Below are 19,854 nucleotides of genomic sequence, written 5' to 3' on the forward strand. Positions count from 1 at the left end.
GCTGAAATTTATGGTTATATTTTCATTATTTTTAATATATGATTTTGAAATGGTCATACGAAAATTCACTTCTTGGACATGAAAACCTTAAACAATCCTACAAAATTTAGAATGTGTTGTTGCAATTAGGACTTGTGTAAAAAAAATACAAAAAAAATGATGACTAGTAGGTTAAGTTGAGTTCTGATAGCTTATCATACAATTGCATAAATAACAGATATATGTGGAAGAAATTGTTGTTGGATTAATTACAATCTCTGGCAAAATGAGGAACTGGCGCTGTTTGCTGTTACAGTTCCTAGATCGACAGTTTCATTTGCATGGGGAAAATTTAAAAATACAAAAATGGTAATAATGTCACCAACCTAAGCAACAACCCGCAAAGTAGTAAATGTAACGATAAATTTTTCCATGTAGAATACAAGCATTTAACCACTATAATCGGACAAAAATTAAAAGTATTCATGTTGAAATTATTCAAGTTTGGCTTTATGGAAAATCACTTGTGATCTTTACTAGTGAAATACTCTTTAATTGCAACATTATACTGCAGATGTCCATTGATGTCAAAGTGATGACGCCTCGTTCCTATTACTTCACATTACTTTACTAGTACTCTAGTTACGACAAAAATACGCCAACAGGTTAACTACTGCTGTACTCTGATAGCAACACTCCATTAAGGTATATATTTTCACACTTGACTTTGGTTTGGTACCAAAATTTTATAATTGAAAGCCATTATTGTTCTTCTTAGTGTTACGTCTGGCGTATTGCTCGGGCATACCTTTTTCGAAATCAGAATATAACTAGGACTCTCAATACGTGAAGTGTTTTTCAAAATTCCCTTTCAACGCTGTAACGAAAGCTACAGCCATACATAACATTAAAATATCGTATTGCCTAAACTGACGAGTTCCACCCCTCCTGGCAAAAGTCACGTAGAGACCAGCAACGATCCCTAGTCTAAGGTTCAACTTTGTTTCTTATAACTGGTACCAAGAACTGAGACAAGAGACTGCTGAATTAGCATCAGCAGCGCTCAGCCTAAAAATATCTCTCTTTTTAATTTAAACTTATCATCAATAATTAGGATAACCCACTAACTTTGGAACCACCAAATTAAAATGATTCTCTGTTAAGATGTATGGATTAATGCGTGAGAATTATCTTAAGATACTTTTTGTCAACATCTTACACGTGTAAACGACGAAATTGAGAATCGTCGGAACACCGTCGAAGAGCGCGAATTAACGCTGACCGTGTAGATTTGGGCACCAGGAGGTCGCCCTCGCACATCATTGGCTAATTACCGTTGTAATTTATTGCAACTGCAGCTCTTTGAACGTGAAATATTAACAATGTTTTCTTAAACATACAATTCTTTACAATCAATATTTACAAGTCTACGTATTCTACGCTGTTCGCTCGAGTTCTTTTTATTGGCACCTCTGGTTCATCATCGCTCTCGTCACTTAAATCATCTTTGATCTCGTCCTTAAATTCTATTTGACTATCATTGCTGCTGTCATCAGATACAATTAATAGTTTAGGAGATCCTAGTAGAAAACCTGTTTTTCAAAACTTTAAACGCGTGTCAAAAATTTAGAAAGTCAAATCTTTGGTTGGAAAGTAGTAGGCGTTCATGTGGGCTATAATCGTTACCAGAATCCGCAGGTCTCATCCCTTCTGCACGCCGTGACATAAAACTGCCCTTTTTTCTACCCGTTTCTTGGACTAATTTAAAGATAAGTTAATTCGAGTAGTCTTCTAAAACATCATTCCAAATTTTGCATAACGTCGTATTAAACAAAAACAAGTGACCTAGCTGTAGATAATAACCTTGGCTATTCAGAGAGACACTCTCCTGTCTACAGCTCGGCCCCCAAATCATATTTTTGCCGGCTCCAATCGGAGCTAAGTAACGCATGTAATTCTGCGGATCGACTGATCCGTAGCGCAGGATTGGACTATTAACATAAGTTACATGTAATCTAAAAAGAGAGATACCATATAATAATAACCGACCAGAAGTAGAAATAATAGTCGTTCAGGACAGATGTTTTTAGCAAGCATTATGTTTAGTTATATATTATTCATATATTATTAAAAGAACCCTACGTTTTGAAAGAAGCGTAAACGGTTGAATTCAATTAGTTCTACAGCTTCTCTGCATTATAATATGAATTCGTCCGTCGACGTTATCTATGTTTAAATTCAGACATTTTATGATTATACCTTTTTTGGTTTTTCTTTTATACCATTCATTCATTTCATAGTAATCGTTTGCAGAATATACGTTATCTTCTAACAATCAAAATCATATTCAACCATGTATTTTGAACGATAACCTATCCCATTTCATTACAAATTAGCCTCAACCATTTAAACAATTCTCACAGACTTGTATAGGACTAGGCAACAACGTACCCACATTACCGGCTTATCGAGAGGTAAGTGTTTCTTAGTTTTAATTTTTATTCATTGTCGTTACGTGGGAGGATCTTTGATTATTAATTAATCATTAACTACCACCGCTCAGTACACTCTCACCCCCACGTAACATTAGTATGTGATTTTGAAAAATAATGCCGTCAAAGGAGACCTTGAATCACTCATACTCATTTATTCCCTCACCTTTCTGCATATATAACCGAAGCAAATGGTTTCTCTGCTGCAATAACATCCCCTGGCTTGAACGCTTTAGTAGCAATCAGGTGTCTTCCAAATTTTTCAGAATACGTAATTTGTACTCCGTCACTAGCCGATGGAGCCTCTTTACTTGGACCATATGCAAGTTGCGGCAGGCCTTCATTCGCAAGATATTCGGGTATTTCTATATCTCTTGAGGTTTTGCAATCCAGACTGTTTATGGAGCAGTTTTTTACGTCACACGTGATATTACTTTCAGTCAAAGATCGTTCTAAAGCAGCCATCTCAAATCCCATGTCTGGGATTAACGTGAATTTTTCGCATACATCATTTTCCACACTGCTGTCAGATGCACACTTCTCTTTAGGTTCGGTGTCCGAGCTGTGATTATTTTCTATCCTGTTCATACCATGTAATTTGCCATTTGATTTGCTCGTTCGTTTCATGACTGCTGACATAGCATTTTGGCCTCTTTCTTGTAATTTTTTTTTCTTACTCGCTGGGTAGTCCAAAGACAATGCTGCGTTAATATCTATTAGACACTCTTCGTACAATTGTTTTCTGTACAAGGCGGCTGAGCGGTTTGCATAGGCATAAGCCATTAGCTCAGGGCTATCTGCGTAGGCTAAGCTCTTAGTATAGCTCTCAATAGCTTCAATATCTTCACCAGATACAAATCGTTGGTTCCCTAAGTATTTTAAAAACAAGTTTTTCTCAATACGAATACATGAGTATGTTATGCGGTAAATGTCAAAATTTTGGTGACTGAAAAATTAACGAGGGTACCAGGAATCGAATCCAGAATCTATGGATGCTTATAGTTCGCCTGAGATTTGCACTACTACTCCACCTAACCCTGGAGACTGTGCCCTTAATTTTTCTAATCACCTCAACTCTTGAACTTAATTCGTGTGCTGTATTACATTACATTTAATTAATTTTTCTTATTCTACAAGGATATTATATATTATAATTGTACTTATTCTACAATGATATTATGATTGTTAGATTAAAGTAGTATTATGATTATTAAATTATAACCGTATTGTCATTTAGTTGCGAACATAGATATATTATACGAGGTTCACTGCCAAATGACGATGCGAAAGATTGCTAGAAATTCCAGAAGGAATGTAACGTTAAGGTTGACGAACAATACCTCAATCGCTCGTGCTTGGTGATTTAAGGTATTGCTGGTGCTAAATTCATGGCTGGGCATGACAGATTGGACGGAGTAGTACATTGTGCACCGAGAGCAAAAACGGGCGGTTGATAAGCGCAAACGCTCGTTTTTTCTCGAGGTTTACATACTATTTTCTTAAGGACGTTGCCTACTCCCGGCGGAACTGCTGCTTGCAGAAGTTCACGTGATGCAAGTTTTCTCCGTCATTTATAAAGATATCGAACTTCTATTACAAGCATTATGAAGACGAAGGAGCAATCTGTGTCGTGTATTTTTCCGAATTTCAAATTTTTTTTCAGAGTCGTAGAAAACAGCACTGAAAGTGAGCAAAGTTCCCGTTGTAATAAGACAAGAATGAATTTTTTTTACAATTATACGAAATACACGACACAGATAAATTCTTCACCTTTGATTTAGGACTAAGAGCAATAAAATCGAACTTAAGAGTTGCGAGAAAACTTGCACGAGCTGAAGCATGTAACAGCGGATTTTCGCCGCGAATAGCGATTGCTTGCTGGCGCCATCTCTGGCTTAAGGTAGTACCGTGATAAATCACTTTTCTTACAATATCTTTCAATTTTTGAATACACATAATTTGAAGTGTCCTTTATACGTAGGAATTTTTTTTAATAGTCCTTGCGGTACTAAATTTTGCAATATTAGCGATCAAAAGTCGTACAATTTACATGTATTCCCTATCCCGACCGTAGTTAGAGGGAGCATTTTATTTAATAACAGCCATACTTTTCTTAGAATTTTTTTTAAAAACTGAGAATTATTAATTGAGGATATAACAAGTAATTTTTTTCAAAAAAAACATAAACAAGCCGCATTCATTTTTTTGTAAATAATTCTTAAAGTTTGTTGCTTTTAATGATTTTCAAACTTTCTCTCATAACCTGACCCGTGAGAAATAGTGACTTGGCAACGTTGCCCTACGCGGGAAGTTTAAAATACCATAAAGGCCCAACGAATTGAAATAAATGTCAGAACTTTGCGGATATAGGTTACGGTACAGGTTTTAATCGCGAAGTCATTGTGTATTATTTTCAGTCTCCAATTATAACTAACCTCAAATTGATTTCATAACAATACATTTCTCTACAACACATGCTTGAGGGGCAAGAGATACTGAGTTAGAATGCAACGTTGCCAAGTCAGACAAAAGACGCAATGGGAAAATTTTTATACTTCTGCGCATGTGAGAGGAGGCGCAAAGGTGTACTGTATCTCAACTACTTTTTACTTTAGTTATAATGTTTTATACGGGGGATATTTCTCTGGAAGTTGAGGACTGCTGCTATCACGGTACTACCTTAAGCCGCCCGTCGTACGAACTAACGGCCGTAGCAGCAGTCTTCATTTAACACGTGCAAACCCGTAATTCAAACCGCGAGGCGTGAGCGTTATTCGGTGTGTTCTTCGTGAGTAAATATTAGTAAAGCATCTAAAATCCCTTGATAAGTGTTCATCGGTCATTCGCTACGACTAAGATAAGGAAAGTGTTACGGAAAAGTAAGAAAAAGGGCCAGGGTTGGAAAAATTTGGCGGGTTATCAGCGGGAGAGGTTGAGATAAATAGAATGGCATCAAGTTTGCTTACATAGACTTGATAGTTTTCATTTTCAGACCGACTAACTAACATGCACGTTTTATTAATTCAGAACACCGTATTTTCCTAACAATCTCTTCGAATTATTATTTACCGTCCCTTTGTCAATGTGTGTTTTGTCAACCTATTCTTCGGAAAATCATTTTCCATCTTTCGTCCACTCACGATTACAAACTTACCGATGACTATTACCGCACACTGATCTACCTAATTGACTATTTGATTGTGATATTTGACATCTACTGGACAAGGTCAATGCACAATACACTAATGAATTGAAAACATGACGTGCTATCGAAGACATTGTTGCAGCTTGAAGTTTCAGTGCCAGCCACGTTCGGTACGCTACATTCACGTTTCGAAATGAGCCAATTATTCAACTCGATGAGACCTGAGACTTGACTCCAGCACTGATTCAGCTTTATCAGTTATGTTCGGGTCTTCTCCACATTAAGAAAAGGAAGTGGTGCTATTTCGTAGTTTGGATGCCGAAAGGACTGATCTTTGACAAAATTATTCGCGACGACAATTTTTGGAAATTGAAACTGTAAAATAAATTAGCTGACGTTTTTCATTTCTGCCTTTTGCCAGCAATAGTACACTCCAGACGTGCTCGACAACTACCGATTCGCGACCCTCCTCAAATAAATGAAGCTAGAAATTCTGCGGTCGAATCAAAAAACTCAACGACTGATGTTTCCATCCGTAAGAAAATGAAAATGACAACCGACAGTACTAACGAGTGACTATACAGAAGTTTTTACATATTTGTATATTTTTCCTTTCATTTATAGATAACTATTTCACAATAATGTCACACACAGAAAACTATTCTTGATTCAAGAATATTTCAATTCTTCATTCAAGGATTGTTTTCTTTGTGTGTAGGCCATTTTTTTATTTTTTGTGTTACAAATCAACCCTCGCATGTATATCCTGCTTGTTAAATTTTCATTTTTCAGTTACAGTCCATTCGAAATTTTGCACGGATACAACGTGCTTTCACATTATGTTTTCAAGTTCAGAAATTAATGAATTTCTGAATAATGATCTCTCATATTCGCTTGGTGAATGATTGCATCTTTCATTCCATAATATTTATTGAAACAGTTTATTTTTAAGATTCGTTGTATTTCTATAATAATTACTTGTTATACCAATGAAACGTCATAACGAAAAGCGAAAAGTATGGTATTCCACGCGATCGAATGTATACATTTTATTTATTGACGCGCCATTACTTTTGATTATATTTTGTACCATAGATTTTGCTGATTTTTCAATACGCCTTATCTATCAATTTCTAATATACTCCTGCATGTATAACTCAATTTTTTTGATTTACTAATTTTCTCTTGAATATCTATCGATGTATGTGACACTTTTGATTTTTCCTGGCATGGTTGAGAGGTTGGGACGGGATAGAGTGGGTCTCTTCATCGCAGCGACTCCCACATGGTGAGACCTGGGTCATTGATGGCAATGCATTTAGTAGGTATGCGCGATTCTAGATCGATCAACTCAAGAATCGAACTTTTGGGTCGAGAAAATAGATCTTTTGTATTGATACTTTACTAATCGATTTTTTCTAGAATCGATTCCAAGTTTGCAAGGATCGGATTAGGTTCTTTAATCTTCAATTAAAAAAAGTTTTGAAAGTCTATTTTGGCGTTCCGTATTTTATGAATAATATAGGTTTGAGAATACAAAAGAATTGACCAATTTCTAGCGCTTAATAAATCTAATATCACAACTAATAAAAAATGCTTCCCACCTAGTCGGCTGGGTTTGTGTAATATGTATATGAGAACTATTGCTGTGATAAACAAATATGACCCAAAGCAAACTATTGTTAAATATCAAAACTGTTGAATAAGTACTACATTTGTGTGACACGATTTTTAATCTCCAATATAGACACCGGTTTCCAGTTCAACTAAAAAGTAAAAATAACGATCAATCTTCTAAAGATCAATCTTTTGTATCCGATTTTTTGGATGAATCGGTTTTTTCAAAATTAATTCGAATCGATTCTGAGAATCGATCTTTTGCTTGAGATCGCCCATCCCTAGTATTTAATCATGAATTAGCTAACTGCTGTTTCGGGTAATTTCTCTTGTAATATTTTTCATTTTACTGCAACGAGTTATGCAATAGATCTCTTGAAAACACGAAGATTATTCAATGATTTCCGTAACTTATTATTATTTGCAAAAGCAATAAATATTTGAAATAATATGTATACGTGCCAACCTCTCCTTGGATAAACGTATCCTAATCTCATCAACCACGCCAAACTCATACGGGCTTCCAGTTATATTCCTCGCACGTCAGAACTTCAGAACGTTCAAGTGCAAGCGGCCTGGTCCCAACGGAGTGCAGAGTGGGGGGCCATAGCACGCGAGGGGCATAGACTTAAGTCCTGCCCACTCTTCCCCTTGGCCGCTTGGCTTGAGTCGCGCAGGAAGCCAAAGTTCCCGCGCGAGCTCGGTAGGCAACGTCCTTAACACTGAAATTTGCCGGGCCAGCAAATTATTTTATATAACCCGAGCATGTTTTACGCGTTTTTACAAATCTAATTGGGATCGACTTTTCTTCTAATTACGAATTGTGAATATCATTAAAATCCTTGTTTCTTCTAATTACAAATTATAAATGTTATTAGAATTGGTTTTTCTTCCAGTGACAAATTACGAATGTCATTAGCATCGGTTTTTCTGTTAATTACAACTTACGAATGTAATTAGAATTGGATTTCTTCGACTAATTAAATTCTTTATTTGTAATTATAATGTAATTATTTAAAAAAGCGCCTAAAACTGTAATTATGTAACATTCTTAAACATCGATTCTTATTGCATGTTGAGAAATTTTGAATTTTATATTCTCATTAATCAAGCCCTATGGTATAGAAAAAAAATTCGAGATTCTTGCACTAAGATACTTCAAAACCGCAAGTTATTACTTCCGACTTTCTTCCCCATACTTTTTGACGATGCTCCTATACCGGCAAATATTTTTTAGAAGTAAGATATTTTTCCAGAAGAAGCAATTTGCAAGTTTCAATTTGCAGCCTGTTTTAAACTTACACTTACTTTCGCGTAAGCTCCGTATTGTTTCTTACAAAATTTTACAAAGCCAATCAAACAGTAATGTAATGTTCGGAAAATTGAAGTCTCATAACTTATATTTTGTAAACACAGATTTTTCACATAGCTCAAGTTGAATGCACATTCTCGAAGTTACTCGTATGTCCTTGGAATGATCTATGAATGTCTAAAGTATGATTTCAAGTAGTTCGAAAAATGATATCAAATACGTTCAGAAAATATTAATACGATCCTAATGATAATTGTACTTTTTAATTAGAAGAAAAAATTAGTTTCATTACATTCGTAATTTTTAATTACAATAAAAACCGATAGTAATCACATTCGTAATTTGTAAATAAATTGTGATGAATTAAAAAAACGCCTAACACTGATAGCAGTTCATACTTTTTTGCAAGAGTGTGTGTAAAATTTGATTTTACACTCACGGGCGTAACAGGAAAAATTCAGTTCTTTGCGTTTCTATACCACTATGTACTATAGAAATGCCCTAATAATATATCCTTTACGATATTTATGACACATAGGTAATATATACGACACATAATAGAAGACACAGTTTCATTTTCTTCCATTTTCATGCAGGTACAAGTGTGTAACCTATGACTCTTCTCCGTGCCGCACCATATAGTCAGTGCCGCTTTGACGATCGACAACACAAAGCGTGCTCCGTCCTTTTGTACGTATTTGTACATTATCTACATTTTAACCATATCAAATTAAAAAAAATGTGATGATACTCAAATTATTGTGTGAATCAATGTTTGTTTAATTAAATAACCGTGACGATATTTTTAAGAACTATCCCATTCAACTGTGCATTTGTTAGCATAAATATTTTTTCGTATGCATGTTTAATATTAATTTTTTTTTCATGTATATGTTAGTATTTCTCAGTATTGATAGCATTCATAGTATTTCATAGGTGGAGTGGGGCCAACCCCCCGCGGAAGCCCCCCCCCCCCCCCCCCCCCCCCTCCCTCGCCCCTCTTATATTGCAACCAGGGCTGGCACCTCCAGGCACAATTTCCTGATGTAACGCAATATAATTTACTATACATATGACAATTTTTCGCGTACTATTACAAAAAATAGCTCATCTAACATGGGCATAAGACCGTCATTGACGCCCGTGTGGCATAACATATTATTTATGTACAATATATAGCATATTTTAGTCGATTGAAACAAAAAGTAATACGATCGGTATGTGCAAACGACAGATAGCATCGTCAAAAAAATGGAATTCATATTACCATTGAGATAAATAAATGATAGAGATTTTATGCCCACGGAGAACTATTCACAGGCGATAACCCAATATTCAGTTATCATTGTATCATAATTGTTCATCAGTAACGAAGATTGAATTCATTCGGTTTCGGGTGACATTTGATAATTTATTTTTAAAATACTAGCCGCAAAGTACGCAATTAGGTATCGTTGCGTTTTCCGGCCGTAAAGCTGAACTTTATGGACACGTGTCCAACTGAACACAAGTGCCATGTGATGGCCGGATAACATAACCATAATGATATACTTTGAGACTACTATGTCAAAAAATAATGTTCGCACTACGGCCGTACAACTTTCCAGCTTGGCACGAAAGCTAGTATTTTCATATTTAAAAAAAAATCGACGTGATTGTCAATGTGCCACCTAAACCACTGTTCTTCCACTTAAAACCCGTACTAAAATATTGTCTTGTAATATAAAAATGTGTACCAAAGAGTGACCACAAAATTCGCCCCTTTTTGCGTAGTGTGTAGCAAGCACGGGGAAGGTCGTACAGAGGTCTCCGTGGGCTTAAATTAATCGTTATCGAAAATGTAGGTGAGCATATTTCGATTTTTTTCGATTTTGCAGGACTTACCCCTATTTTGGGGGTAAAGTATGTCAGAACTTTGCATTTTTGAACTACCACGAAGCAAACTCAAATCACTATTATTACCCTAAGGATTATACACCTAACTTCAAAAAATGGATCATTTGACTTTCTGTATTCATATGGAGATGATTTGAACCATTTTTATTTCAGAACTACCCTTCCCAGGGGGTGAAAACCACCCCCAGTACAAGAAAAATCAAAAATGGTTGACATAATCTGGGGAAAAATTGGCGGAATTCCACATGGCAGGAGTAATATCAAGAATATTCTTCCAAATATCTTCAAAGGGAAAAACACCCCTAGCGTTGGGGTGAAACATACTTCACCCCCAAAATAGGGGTAAGTCGCGCAAAATCGAAAAAAATCGAAATATGCGCACCTACATTTTCGATGACGATTAATTTAAGCCCACGGAGACCTCTGTACGACCTTCCCCGTTCTTGCTGCACACTACGCAAAAAGGGGCGAAAAAAGGGTGTTTTCGCGGTTACTCTTTCAAGTGAAAAAAAAATAGAAAATAGTTTATTATGTAACAAGGGGATTGTGGGTGACAAGGACAAGGACACAAACGGATGAAGATAGAAAATGATGTTTTATTTGTTTTTACAACTGTCGATGTTCTGTTATCTCTATACAAGGAACAAGTACGATCAACGCACAGCCCAAACCCCTTGACCTAGAAACTTGAAATTTAGAATGCATATTCCCCTCGGAACGTAAGTTCTCACTAAGAAGCGATTTTTATAAATTCAAACTCTAAGAGGGTGAAAAGTGGTTAAAAGTGATTTTTACGGTTTCGACGATATTTCCGCACACAGATGAGACATCGACTTGGTTTTTGATTCAAACAGTTCATAATATAAATACCTAAAAAGTGCTTTGTGCGTTTTTAGAAATTTAGACAATAAGGGGTTGAAGAGCGGTTGATCGTGAGGCACGAAGCGCTGACCCGGGGTTGGCGCGCGAAGCGCGCAGGGCCGAAGCCCCTAATATTTAATATGGGTATAATTCGTCACTTATGATATGTGGTCTCTTCCACAATTGTCGGAATTCTGACGATCCGCTGGCGCACATTCGCTTAAGTAGTCGTAGGTCCAACTCTGATAAGCGGCACGTGAGGGGTGGGGGGCCGCGGCAACACGCGCGAGCGCCGCCGATAACGTCGTACACCGCACCTCGGAAGCTGCTCTTCTGATTTACCAGTACGCTGGGCTGGCTTACAACCTCCCGGCGTTCTCTGTGTCCACGCGGCGTCGGTCGTGTTTTTCAAATAATTTTAATTTTGATCGCCGCCTTCATCGTGTCGCACGTTAGCTATTCGGCTCCGGGCGATACAATGCCTTCCCAGACACGAAAGGGATGACCCAACCAAACTCAGAAGTAACTTTCGCAAAGGGGTCTAGCGTCCCCAGAGTGACCCGAAAGTCTCTCTGGTCGTCGGCTAACACGGCGACGGGTCCACCATGCGGTGCCTGCGCACGTCGACTTCATTTACGATGGAGGCGGCAACATTGTCCACTTATAAAATATGAATTTTCCTGTAGACAACGCCTACGTGATTGTGGCGGATCCCGGAAAATTCCCTCTTTGCGGGCTCTCTTTACGGGCTGTTCACATGACTAAACTAAAATACTTTCCCGGGAAGAATTAACCGTGGTGTGAAACGTAAATCGAAAATGGCAGAAACGAAAAATACCACAAATGAAAGATACCATAAGCGCACAATGGCGGACGCTGTTTCTTTTTATTTATTTCTTTCTGTTTTGCAAATCTTTTTTTTTCTATTATTGTATATTTTCTTTTTTTTTCATTTTTCCTTCCAGTTTATAATAGGGGTAATCCACTTTAGTCCTGTATTACATATAAGACTTTATTGCCCACTCAACTCTGGGAACATTATTAACTTAAAAATACGAACTTGATATATCTTTCGTTATATTAGGTATAAAAAACTGAGAACGTAGATTAATAATGAAAAAATTATTTCTCAAAAATGCATACAATCACTATTATTTGGGTGTGGGTCGGCGAGAGGTAGGGTGAAGGAGCGGATCTAGGGCTGCAAGTCTTGGTTGGGCATGTAGGGGCCGAAGCCGCTACGGGGAGGTCACGAGGCACAGCCCCTCCGTCTAAAAGCAAACTTTTTTGAAAGCGAAATTAGCTTAACAAAAAAACTGAGAAATACAATAAAAATAATTGTATGGCACTTATAGAAGAAGCGGTTGACAGCTGTGTATTCTCTGTATCTCTTTCTCTTTCTCTCTCTCTCGAGAGATGTTTATGTGTGCTCTCAGTTTCTTAAACTTTTCGGTGAGTTACGTACGGGATACTGTGTAAGTTTGTCTCCAGTACATTTCTTGAGGCGTACTCCTGCACCTCCCCCGGAGAAGTTGTGTTTTTTTTTTTTGTCTTTGACTCTGTATGCACGTTACTGCTCTGCCTTAGTGCTACATGCCAGCTCATCTTTACGTGCTATTTGTACTATTCACCTGTCCAATTCGATAGGTTGTGTTACTTTCGACACATTGTGATAGTAGAGGTGTGTGTAGCCTCTACTACTTCGGCTTAGTGCGTGCTTGTGTTCCTGATGTGTGTATCTATTTGTTTGGACTTTAAACTCGTCTCTTCTCAGCTAACCTACCTACTCTGATCTGAACTTATCTAATAATGCCTGATGTTATTGCCCATACTCAGGTGAAATCGGTCGTGAGAACTTGCAAAGGCTGTAAGAAGGACGTTAAATCTTCTGTACGTTGCTTCAAATGCGGTGGGCATTATCATCCCAGCTGCACCCAGATGATAAAGGCGGCCAAGCCAAATGCCAGGTCAGGCACCCAATGTAAAGGTCCTGTACCTCTGCGTCTGTAGCGGCTCCGTTCTTTCGTGCCCTCTTTGGTGTTCGTGGCGCTGCCTTCCCGGAAGTAACGCATGTCGTTCTGACAGCAGTAATACTAGTTTGCTGCCCTTGCATCCTATATCTGGTGAAGCGAGTTCTCGTTCGGTGGGCATCCACCAACCGCCTTTGCAGCCTCCTACTCTGGACACTGTGCTTGCAGCGGTTCAAGCTAGCTCGACGTTGCTGAATGGAGAGATACATGGACTCCCAACGCTCCCTGCCATGATGGATGCTCTGTCTTCCAAGGTCGATGAACTCGCTAGATCTACCACAGAACTCGACGATGAGCTCTCTGGAAAGGTTGATGCACTCACTGCTCAGAACCACCAACTCTTGGATAAAACTGATGCCTTCAAGGCAGCCCGTGCTGACCACGTTGCTGAGATCGCTCAACTCATGGATAGGATAAAGACGTTGGAACGCAATGCAGTAAGTCGTAACCTATTGCTGGCGAGTGTTTCCTAGCTAGAAGCAGATGATCTACCTACTATCTTCCGATCTGCTATAGCGCTTCTTTCAGTTACTGTCCCGGACTTGTAGATTATCGAGATCACTCACTTTGAAAGCACGAGGGTTACTGATAAACAGTCTTTGATATTGGGACGACTCCACTTGACGGATATCCGAAATCGTGTTCTGGCTGCCAAACGTTCCCGGCCCCATGTGTATGTTGACGAACTTGATGTTATAGGGGAGCATCCTCACACCCCGGTGTTCGCGTGGCAGGGAGTGTCGCTTTAGGTACATCTGGGTCAAGAATGGGGAGTTTTTGGCGAAACGTGATGCAGCGTCTGAGCCTATCATCATTCAATCCGAGACTCATCTGGCTCTCCTGACCGTTAGCGACTGACTACTAGCGAGTGCATCGAGTGCTACCTCTCTGGGATTCTGAAGCTTCCTGGATTCTGTTTCATCGGTTACCTCCCTCAACATGTTGAACGCTAGGCTGTTTGCGCATCTGCTATTGTCAAAGGCAAATCCTTAGTTGGTGTTGTATTGTTGATACAGCTCGCCGATTAGGACTGTTACTAGATGTAGATCCCTAGTTATAAGCTGTAAGGTATCTGGATTGTTGATAATTTACTTTATCTATTTCTCTTAGTATTGTGATGCTCATTAACCCTTATGTGCGCACCCGGGTACCCGGGTACCCACGTCGTCACATTGTTGCTTGTAATTTTTTGAAAAAAATGTTTTTTCGATCTGAGCCTCCGGATCTAGGAAGTTTAACTCTTCACGAAAAAATTCCCATAACTATATTTCGAAAAAAAAAATTTTTTTGCAATAAAAATATGAACTTGAAGTACAGTTAGTACCAGGGGGCACCCAAGGTACCCGAGTACACACTAGAGAAAAATTTGATATATTCATCTGCAAATCAATGTTAATGTTAATCAATGTTCTTAACTGAGCAAATGCGTCACTGCTGGGCCCTTGTATACTTGAAAAGGAATCTAACTATCTAACTGCTACTTCCACAAACGTTTGGAACATCTGCTGCTCGATAAAGCCAATAATTGGCTGTAGAGCGCTCGAGATCCCCTCCTTCGATCTCTCTTTGTGGCAACTACACGCTACTTTTAAACGTAAATATAGCTTAATTATTTTTTAATTATGTTTACTCAATTAAGTAAATCGATTTATAATTATTCTGTTCACATCTGAACTCAAAAAATAATTAAAACTGGAGGTGGGTATCCGGGTTCCCCGGGTGCGCATCAACGTAGGAGAAGTTTGGTGCGCACATAAGGGTGCACGATCTTCTTTAAATAAATTAATCAATTCCTGTACTATTTTATATCTTTCTTTCCGTATTTTCTAATTCATTTGTACTCTATCTCTTGATATGTTGATATGTTGTTATGTTGCGTGATCTGAACTGCTTTCTGAAATAACCGCGGAAACTGCTTGCATCTGCGTATTGGTGTGGTGCAATGTGGTGTCATCTGTACTTTGAAACGTGTGCTCGACGTTGAATGATTCAACAATTGATCATTATATGAAAGTATTATCTTCGTAGTCGATTATAGTGGCCTTGATCATTTTTGGGTTAGGCGCTGGAGTTGTCATTATATATCGGTCTCCCGCTTCACAATTGTGGTTACACTGATTAGCACGTCGTGACGGTATCTATTTTGGAACTATAAACCTGTATACATGTATACTGCTGTCAAACTCGATCGGACGCATCTCGTGTACTGCCCAGGTGGGAATGGTTAGCGCTGGCTCTTGGGGGGGAGGGGGGGGAGTAAGCTGGGCTATGGCACAGGGCGCCGCGTTTAGGGGGGCGCCGAACAGGCGGCTCGAGGCGGTTTTTTTTTTTCTCATCCAAATGTAAATTATGTCGATTGTCATTAAGAGCGTTTGCCTACGTTAAAGCAAGGCGAGTGAATTTTCATTTAAGTTATCAGTTTGAAAATTTCGGTCAAAAAGCGGTTGGGAGACGGGGGGCGAAAATATTCTTGTTTGCCCGGGGCGGCAAATGTCTTGCAGCCGGCGCTGGTAATGGTTGTTGTCATTGCGTGTACAGTATGATTACTTATCTCCAACCAACCATGTCAAGCCACTATGTGAACTTCGCTTCATAGAAGTAGAGATAGTTGATGCTGTGATTGATGTCTGTTGCCTCAACCTGTTGGTGAGGTTCATGAATTCTTCCGGCGTAGCCCTTAGCATATAATTGCAGTTGCCAAACGCTGGCTCAATGAACGCATCATGGATGCGCAAGTCAGACTTCTAACGCATAACATTTTTCGAGACGATTACTGAGGACGTCATGGTGGTGGCGTTGCACTGTATTTGCACAAAGGACTGTGTGGGCAGCTTGTGGCTTCCGCTTCGTCGTTGGAAAGGGATGGTGTTCCGAGGTTCATTTTAGTAGAGGTGTGGGGTACTTCGCAGCCGAAGTTCTGAGTAGCTGTTTCGTACCGACCGCCAAATATGGCGTGTCTGTAACGTTACAATTTTGCTTTTCTCCTTGGGGACTTTAATGCAGACTTACTTAATTTCACCTATGACTCTTCCCGTTTCAAGGACTTTCTTACATCGCAAAGATTGCAGTTAGTACCTCTTTAGTCCACCCAGCACACCCAAATACCGGACTCCTGGCTGGATGTTTGTATTGTCAGTGATTTGGGCTCTCCAACAACTTGGAGCAGTCTTCTCAAACTTTTTTCTCTGGGCATGATTTGATTTGATTCACGTCTCCTTCAGGTATGGCATTGATTATCCAACGCCAAGCAGTTCCAGTATCGCCCTTGGAATGACGTTGACCTGGCAGTCGTAACTGATGTGGTATCATCGTTTGATTGTTCGCTGCTTCATAATTAGCCGAGTATGAACTGTAAGATTTTTGTGTTCAACAGGTTGGTAAATCAGATCCTGGATCGGGCAGTCCCGCTATAAAAGGTGTTGGTCACACGCCCCCCCCCCCCCCTCCGTGCCGTGGATTACATGAAAAGTGCGTGAGCTTATGCGCCAGAGGGATACGTGTTATCGTGCACCCAAGCGGTCAGGTTCGGAGACAGTTTTCCAAAAATATATTGATCTTCGTAGGAAGGTGAAGACAATGCTACATATTTAGTGCAAAATCTGACCATGTTCAGACGAAGTTTGATACAACGGACAACATACAGTAATTTTGGAAGGTGATTGATGATTTGGGAGTCATGAAACCTGCCTACCGTGAACTTTCGGCGCATCTGCAGCTGCAGCCGCTTAATGAGCAATTAGCATCAATCTCCTCGGGTGATCCCTTACCGGAGCTCTTGGAATGTATTGATACTGAATATGATGTAGGTGTGATGAATGATAAACAATTTTTCCTGGCGAATGTTGACTTGATGAGTGTGGAAGCTGCGATGGCACGGGTGACTATGCGAATACAGGGGCCGGACGGCCTGACCATTCAAGCCTTCATAGTTTTTCGGGTGTTGCTAATACCTATTATTGTCATGTTGTTCAATAGCTCACTTAGAGATGAAGTATTCACTGAGTTATGGAAGTTCTCGTTTGTGAATCTACTGCCAAAGTCACGCTGTCTAACGCAGTGCTCGGGTTTCTGATCTATCTCGTGGCTCTGTGCCATTGCTAAGGTACTGGAGTGTTTATAATTTGATCAGGTCATGTCGTACCTGTCGTCACGCAATTTATTTGACGGGCAGCAGACTGATTTTTGGTAAGTGTTGGGGACTCAGACTGCTGTCGTAAAGCTTGTGGATGATATTCGTCAAGGGATTGATGACCATGACGTCACTATAGCTGTCTTCTTTGACTTTACGAAGGCTTTCGATGAGGTTAAGTATTGTCTCTTATTGCAGAAGATTCAGAGGTTGGGTTTCTCCATGGGGGCACTTCACTCTTACCTACGCGGCCGCATGCAAGCGGTCCATGGGGGTGGGGGTAAGCTGTCAGACTGGCTTTATTCACAAACTGGCGTTCCTCAGGGTAGTGTTCTGGGTCCTCTGTTCTTTTCAATCTTCATTAATGATCTACCGTTGTACTTGTGCAGTTGTTCTCACTTGCTTTAAGCCGATGACTTGGTAATATACCTCAAATGCCGGCTGGACGAGATTGCTGAATACAGCCATCTGCTTAATAGGAACATTAAGCGCATAATGCAATGGTCTCTTCAAAATCAATTGGACCCTAATGACGAGAAGACAAAGGCGATGATTGTTGGCAGTTCGCGATATGTCAATGGACTCCTCAACGCAAGTTTCCTACTGGTAACAATAGGGGATAAAGCCATAGAGTTTGTGCCCACCTTTAAATATCTGGGGGTTGTCCTTAATAATACCTTGTCGTGGCCGCAACACGTTGTGCTTGTGAGCAAAAAGGCGGCAGCATCTATGTATAGAATCCGGATAAATGACAGCTTATTAAGCGTAGCATTAGAACGTCGGCCGATCGTCACCTTCGTGTTTCCATCTTTTCACTACTAGGCTCCAGTGTTTACAACTTTGTCAGGGGAATTAGAGCGTTCGATTCGGGTGGCGCTCAATAACTGTATGCGCTGCTTAATGCGTCTTCCACGTGATGCGAGCATATCCAGTCATAGGCGACGCTGCGGTTGGCTGCAGCCATGTAATCGTCGGTTGTTTCTAGTTGGCTGTATTTTTTACAAGGTTATATACCTGGCAGAGCCATGGCTTTTTGATAGCCAACTGTGTTTGCGCATGAACCTTGCGTTACAGCGCAATCAAACTCGTACGGATACGTTTCAGGTTCATCTGCTCGCACTGTCATGTATCAGAAATCTTTTTTTTTTACTGGTGTGCATTTCTGGAATTCGTTACCGCTTGAAATCATGCTAACACCCACTCTACCAGTTTTTCCATCGCGCTGCTGTGGATAATTGATTGCGGCGGAGGAGCGTGAAGCGAACCCGAGGAACTAGACATAGGGTATGATTTGACGATGTGTAAAATTAATCAGATCGTGTGTATGGCGCCTGTATGAATGTATGATTTTTATTTTGTCTCTGCTTGAGTGTCTGTAGTGGTTACAATTATTATTTTATTTTATTACTTCTCTACTTTTGAATTTTCTTCCTGTTAATTCTTCGCTTGCTATGTTATTTTGATTTAGCTTTAGGTTTAAAATTAATTAGTCTCAGGTTGTCATTGGTATTTTGTAATATATGCCTGTGGTCTTTAGGGAGTAACACTCCAGGATCAAATAAATATGCTTTCTCTCTCTTTCTTTCCCTCTCTGCCTCTCCCTCCCCCTCTCTCCTTCTCGCCCTCCCGCCACACCAATTTCGAACATTTTCTATCATATCTGCTGTGAATCTAATTTTTTGCACAAATTCCAAAAAGTTGGTTTTTCCCCATAAAAGTTGGGAGAAAAAAATATACCACTTTCGTCTCGCTTTTCAGGTTAAAAAGGTTAACATTATAATAAAATCGGGAATAAATATCTTTCCAACCCTAGGAATACACGTATTTTTTTTCTACCTTATAACTCGTGAGTGGGGTAGTTAACGACGCCATGCGTTTCTCGTTCCTACGTTTGTTCGGCAAGCAATAATGGGACTCGTGAATGCATCAATCTTTTCATTTTTTAGTAAAAAAAACGTATGGTGGAGATAAAATCCAATTTTATTGAAGTTTAGTTGGTGAAAAATTTAGTTAACTACCAATAGTGCTAAGGAACGGCAAAAACCTTATTTTTTCAACAAAATCTCACATCATTCTTCGTAATGAACTGATTTTCAAACTTTAAACGCGATTTTGAAGAGGATACTTTAGACTAGCAGGAAAGAACTACTATCTCTATATCCCGTTGGAAAAAATTTTTTATTTTGGAATATGAATATGGGAAACATACGGAAACATGAAAAAAGTCAATCAAAACGTAACAAAAAAAGTGTTTGTACGGGATTTTCGTATATTTTCAACTTCTTTTATTTGAAAACTAGTATGCGATTAGTAATCCTGCCAAGTTCAAGTGAAGAAAATAAAGTAGCGCACATTTTGTACAAAGCGTCCGAGTTTACGGAGAAAATTGCTTC

At 39.2% G+C, this 19,854-nt stretch overlaps 1 protein-coding gene across 7 annotated transcripts in view; it reads right to left on the minus strand.

Annotated features, from left to right (window-relative positions):
- LOC124212079 (SET and MYND domain-containing protein 4) overlaps nt 1–19,854 on the minus strand; it is an 86,280-nt gene that overhangs the window by 62,627 nt on the left and 3,799 nt on the right. For all 7 annotated transcript variants that reach the window (XM_046611854.2, XM_046611838.1, XM_046611873.1 and 4 more), the window contains exon 3: nt 2,638–3,340. In XM_046611854.2, the coding sequence (XP_046467810.1) occupies nt 2,638–3,340 (703 nt within the window). The remainder of the gene's footprint in view (nt 1–2,637; nt 3,341–19,854) is intronic.

This window comes from Neodiprion pinetum, chromosome 1 (assembly GCF_021155775.2).
Source record: "Neodiprion pinetum isolate iyNeoPine1 chromosome 1, iyNeoPine1.2, whole genome shotgun sequence".
NCBI classification, from domain to species: Eukaryota; Metazoa; Arthropoda; class Insecta; order Hymenoptera; family Diprionidae; genus Neodiprion; species Neodiprion pinetum.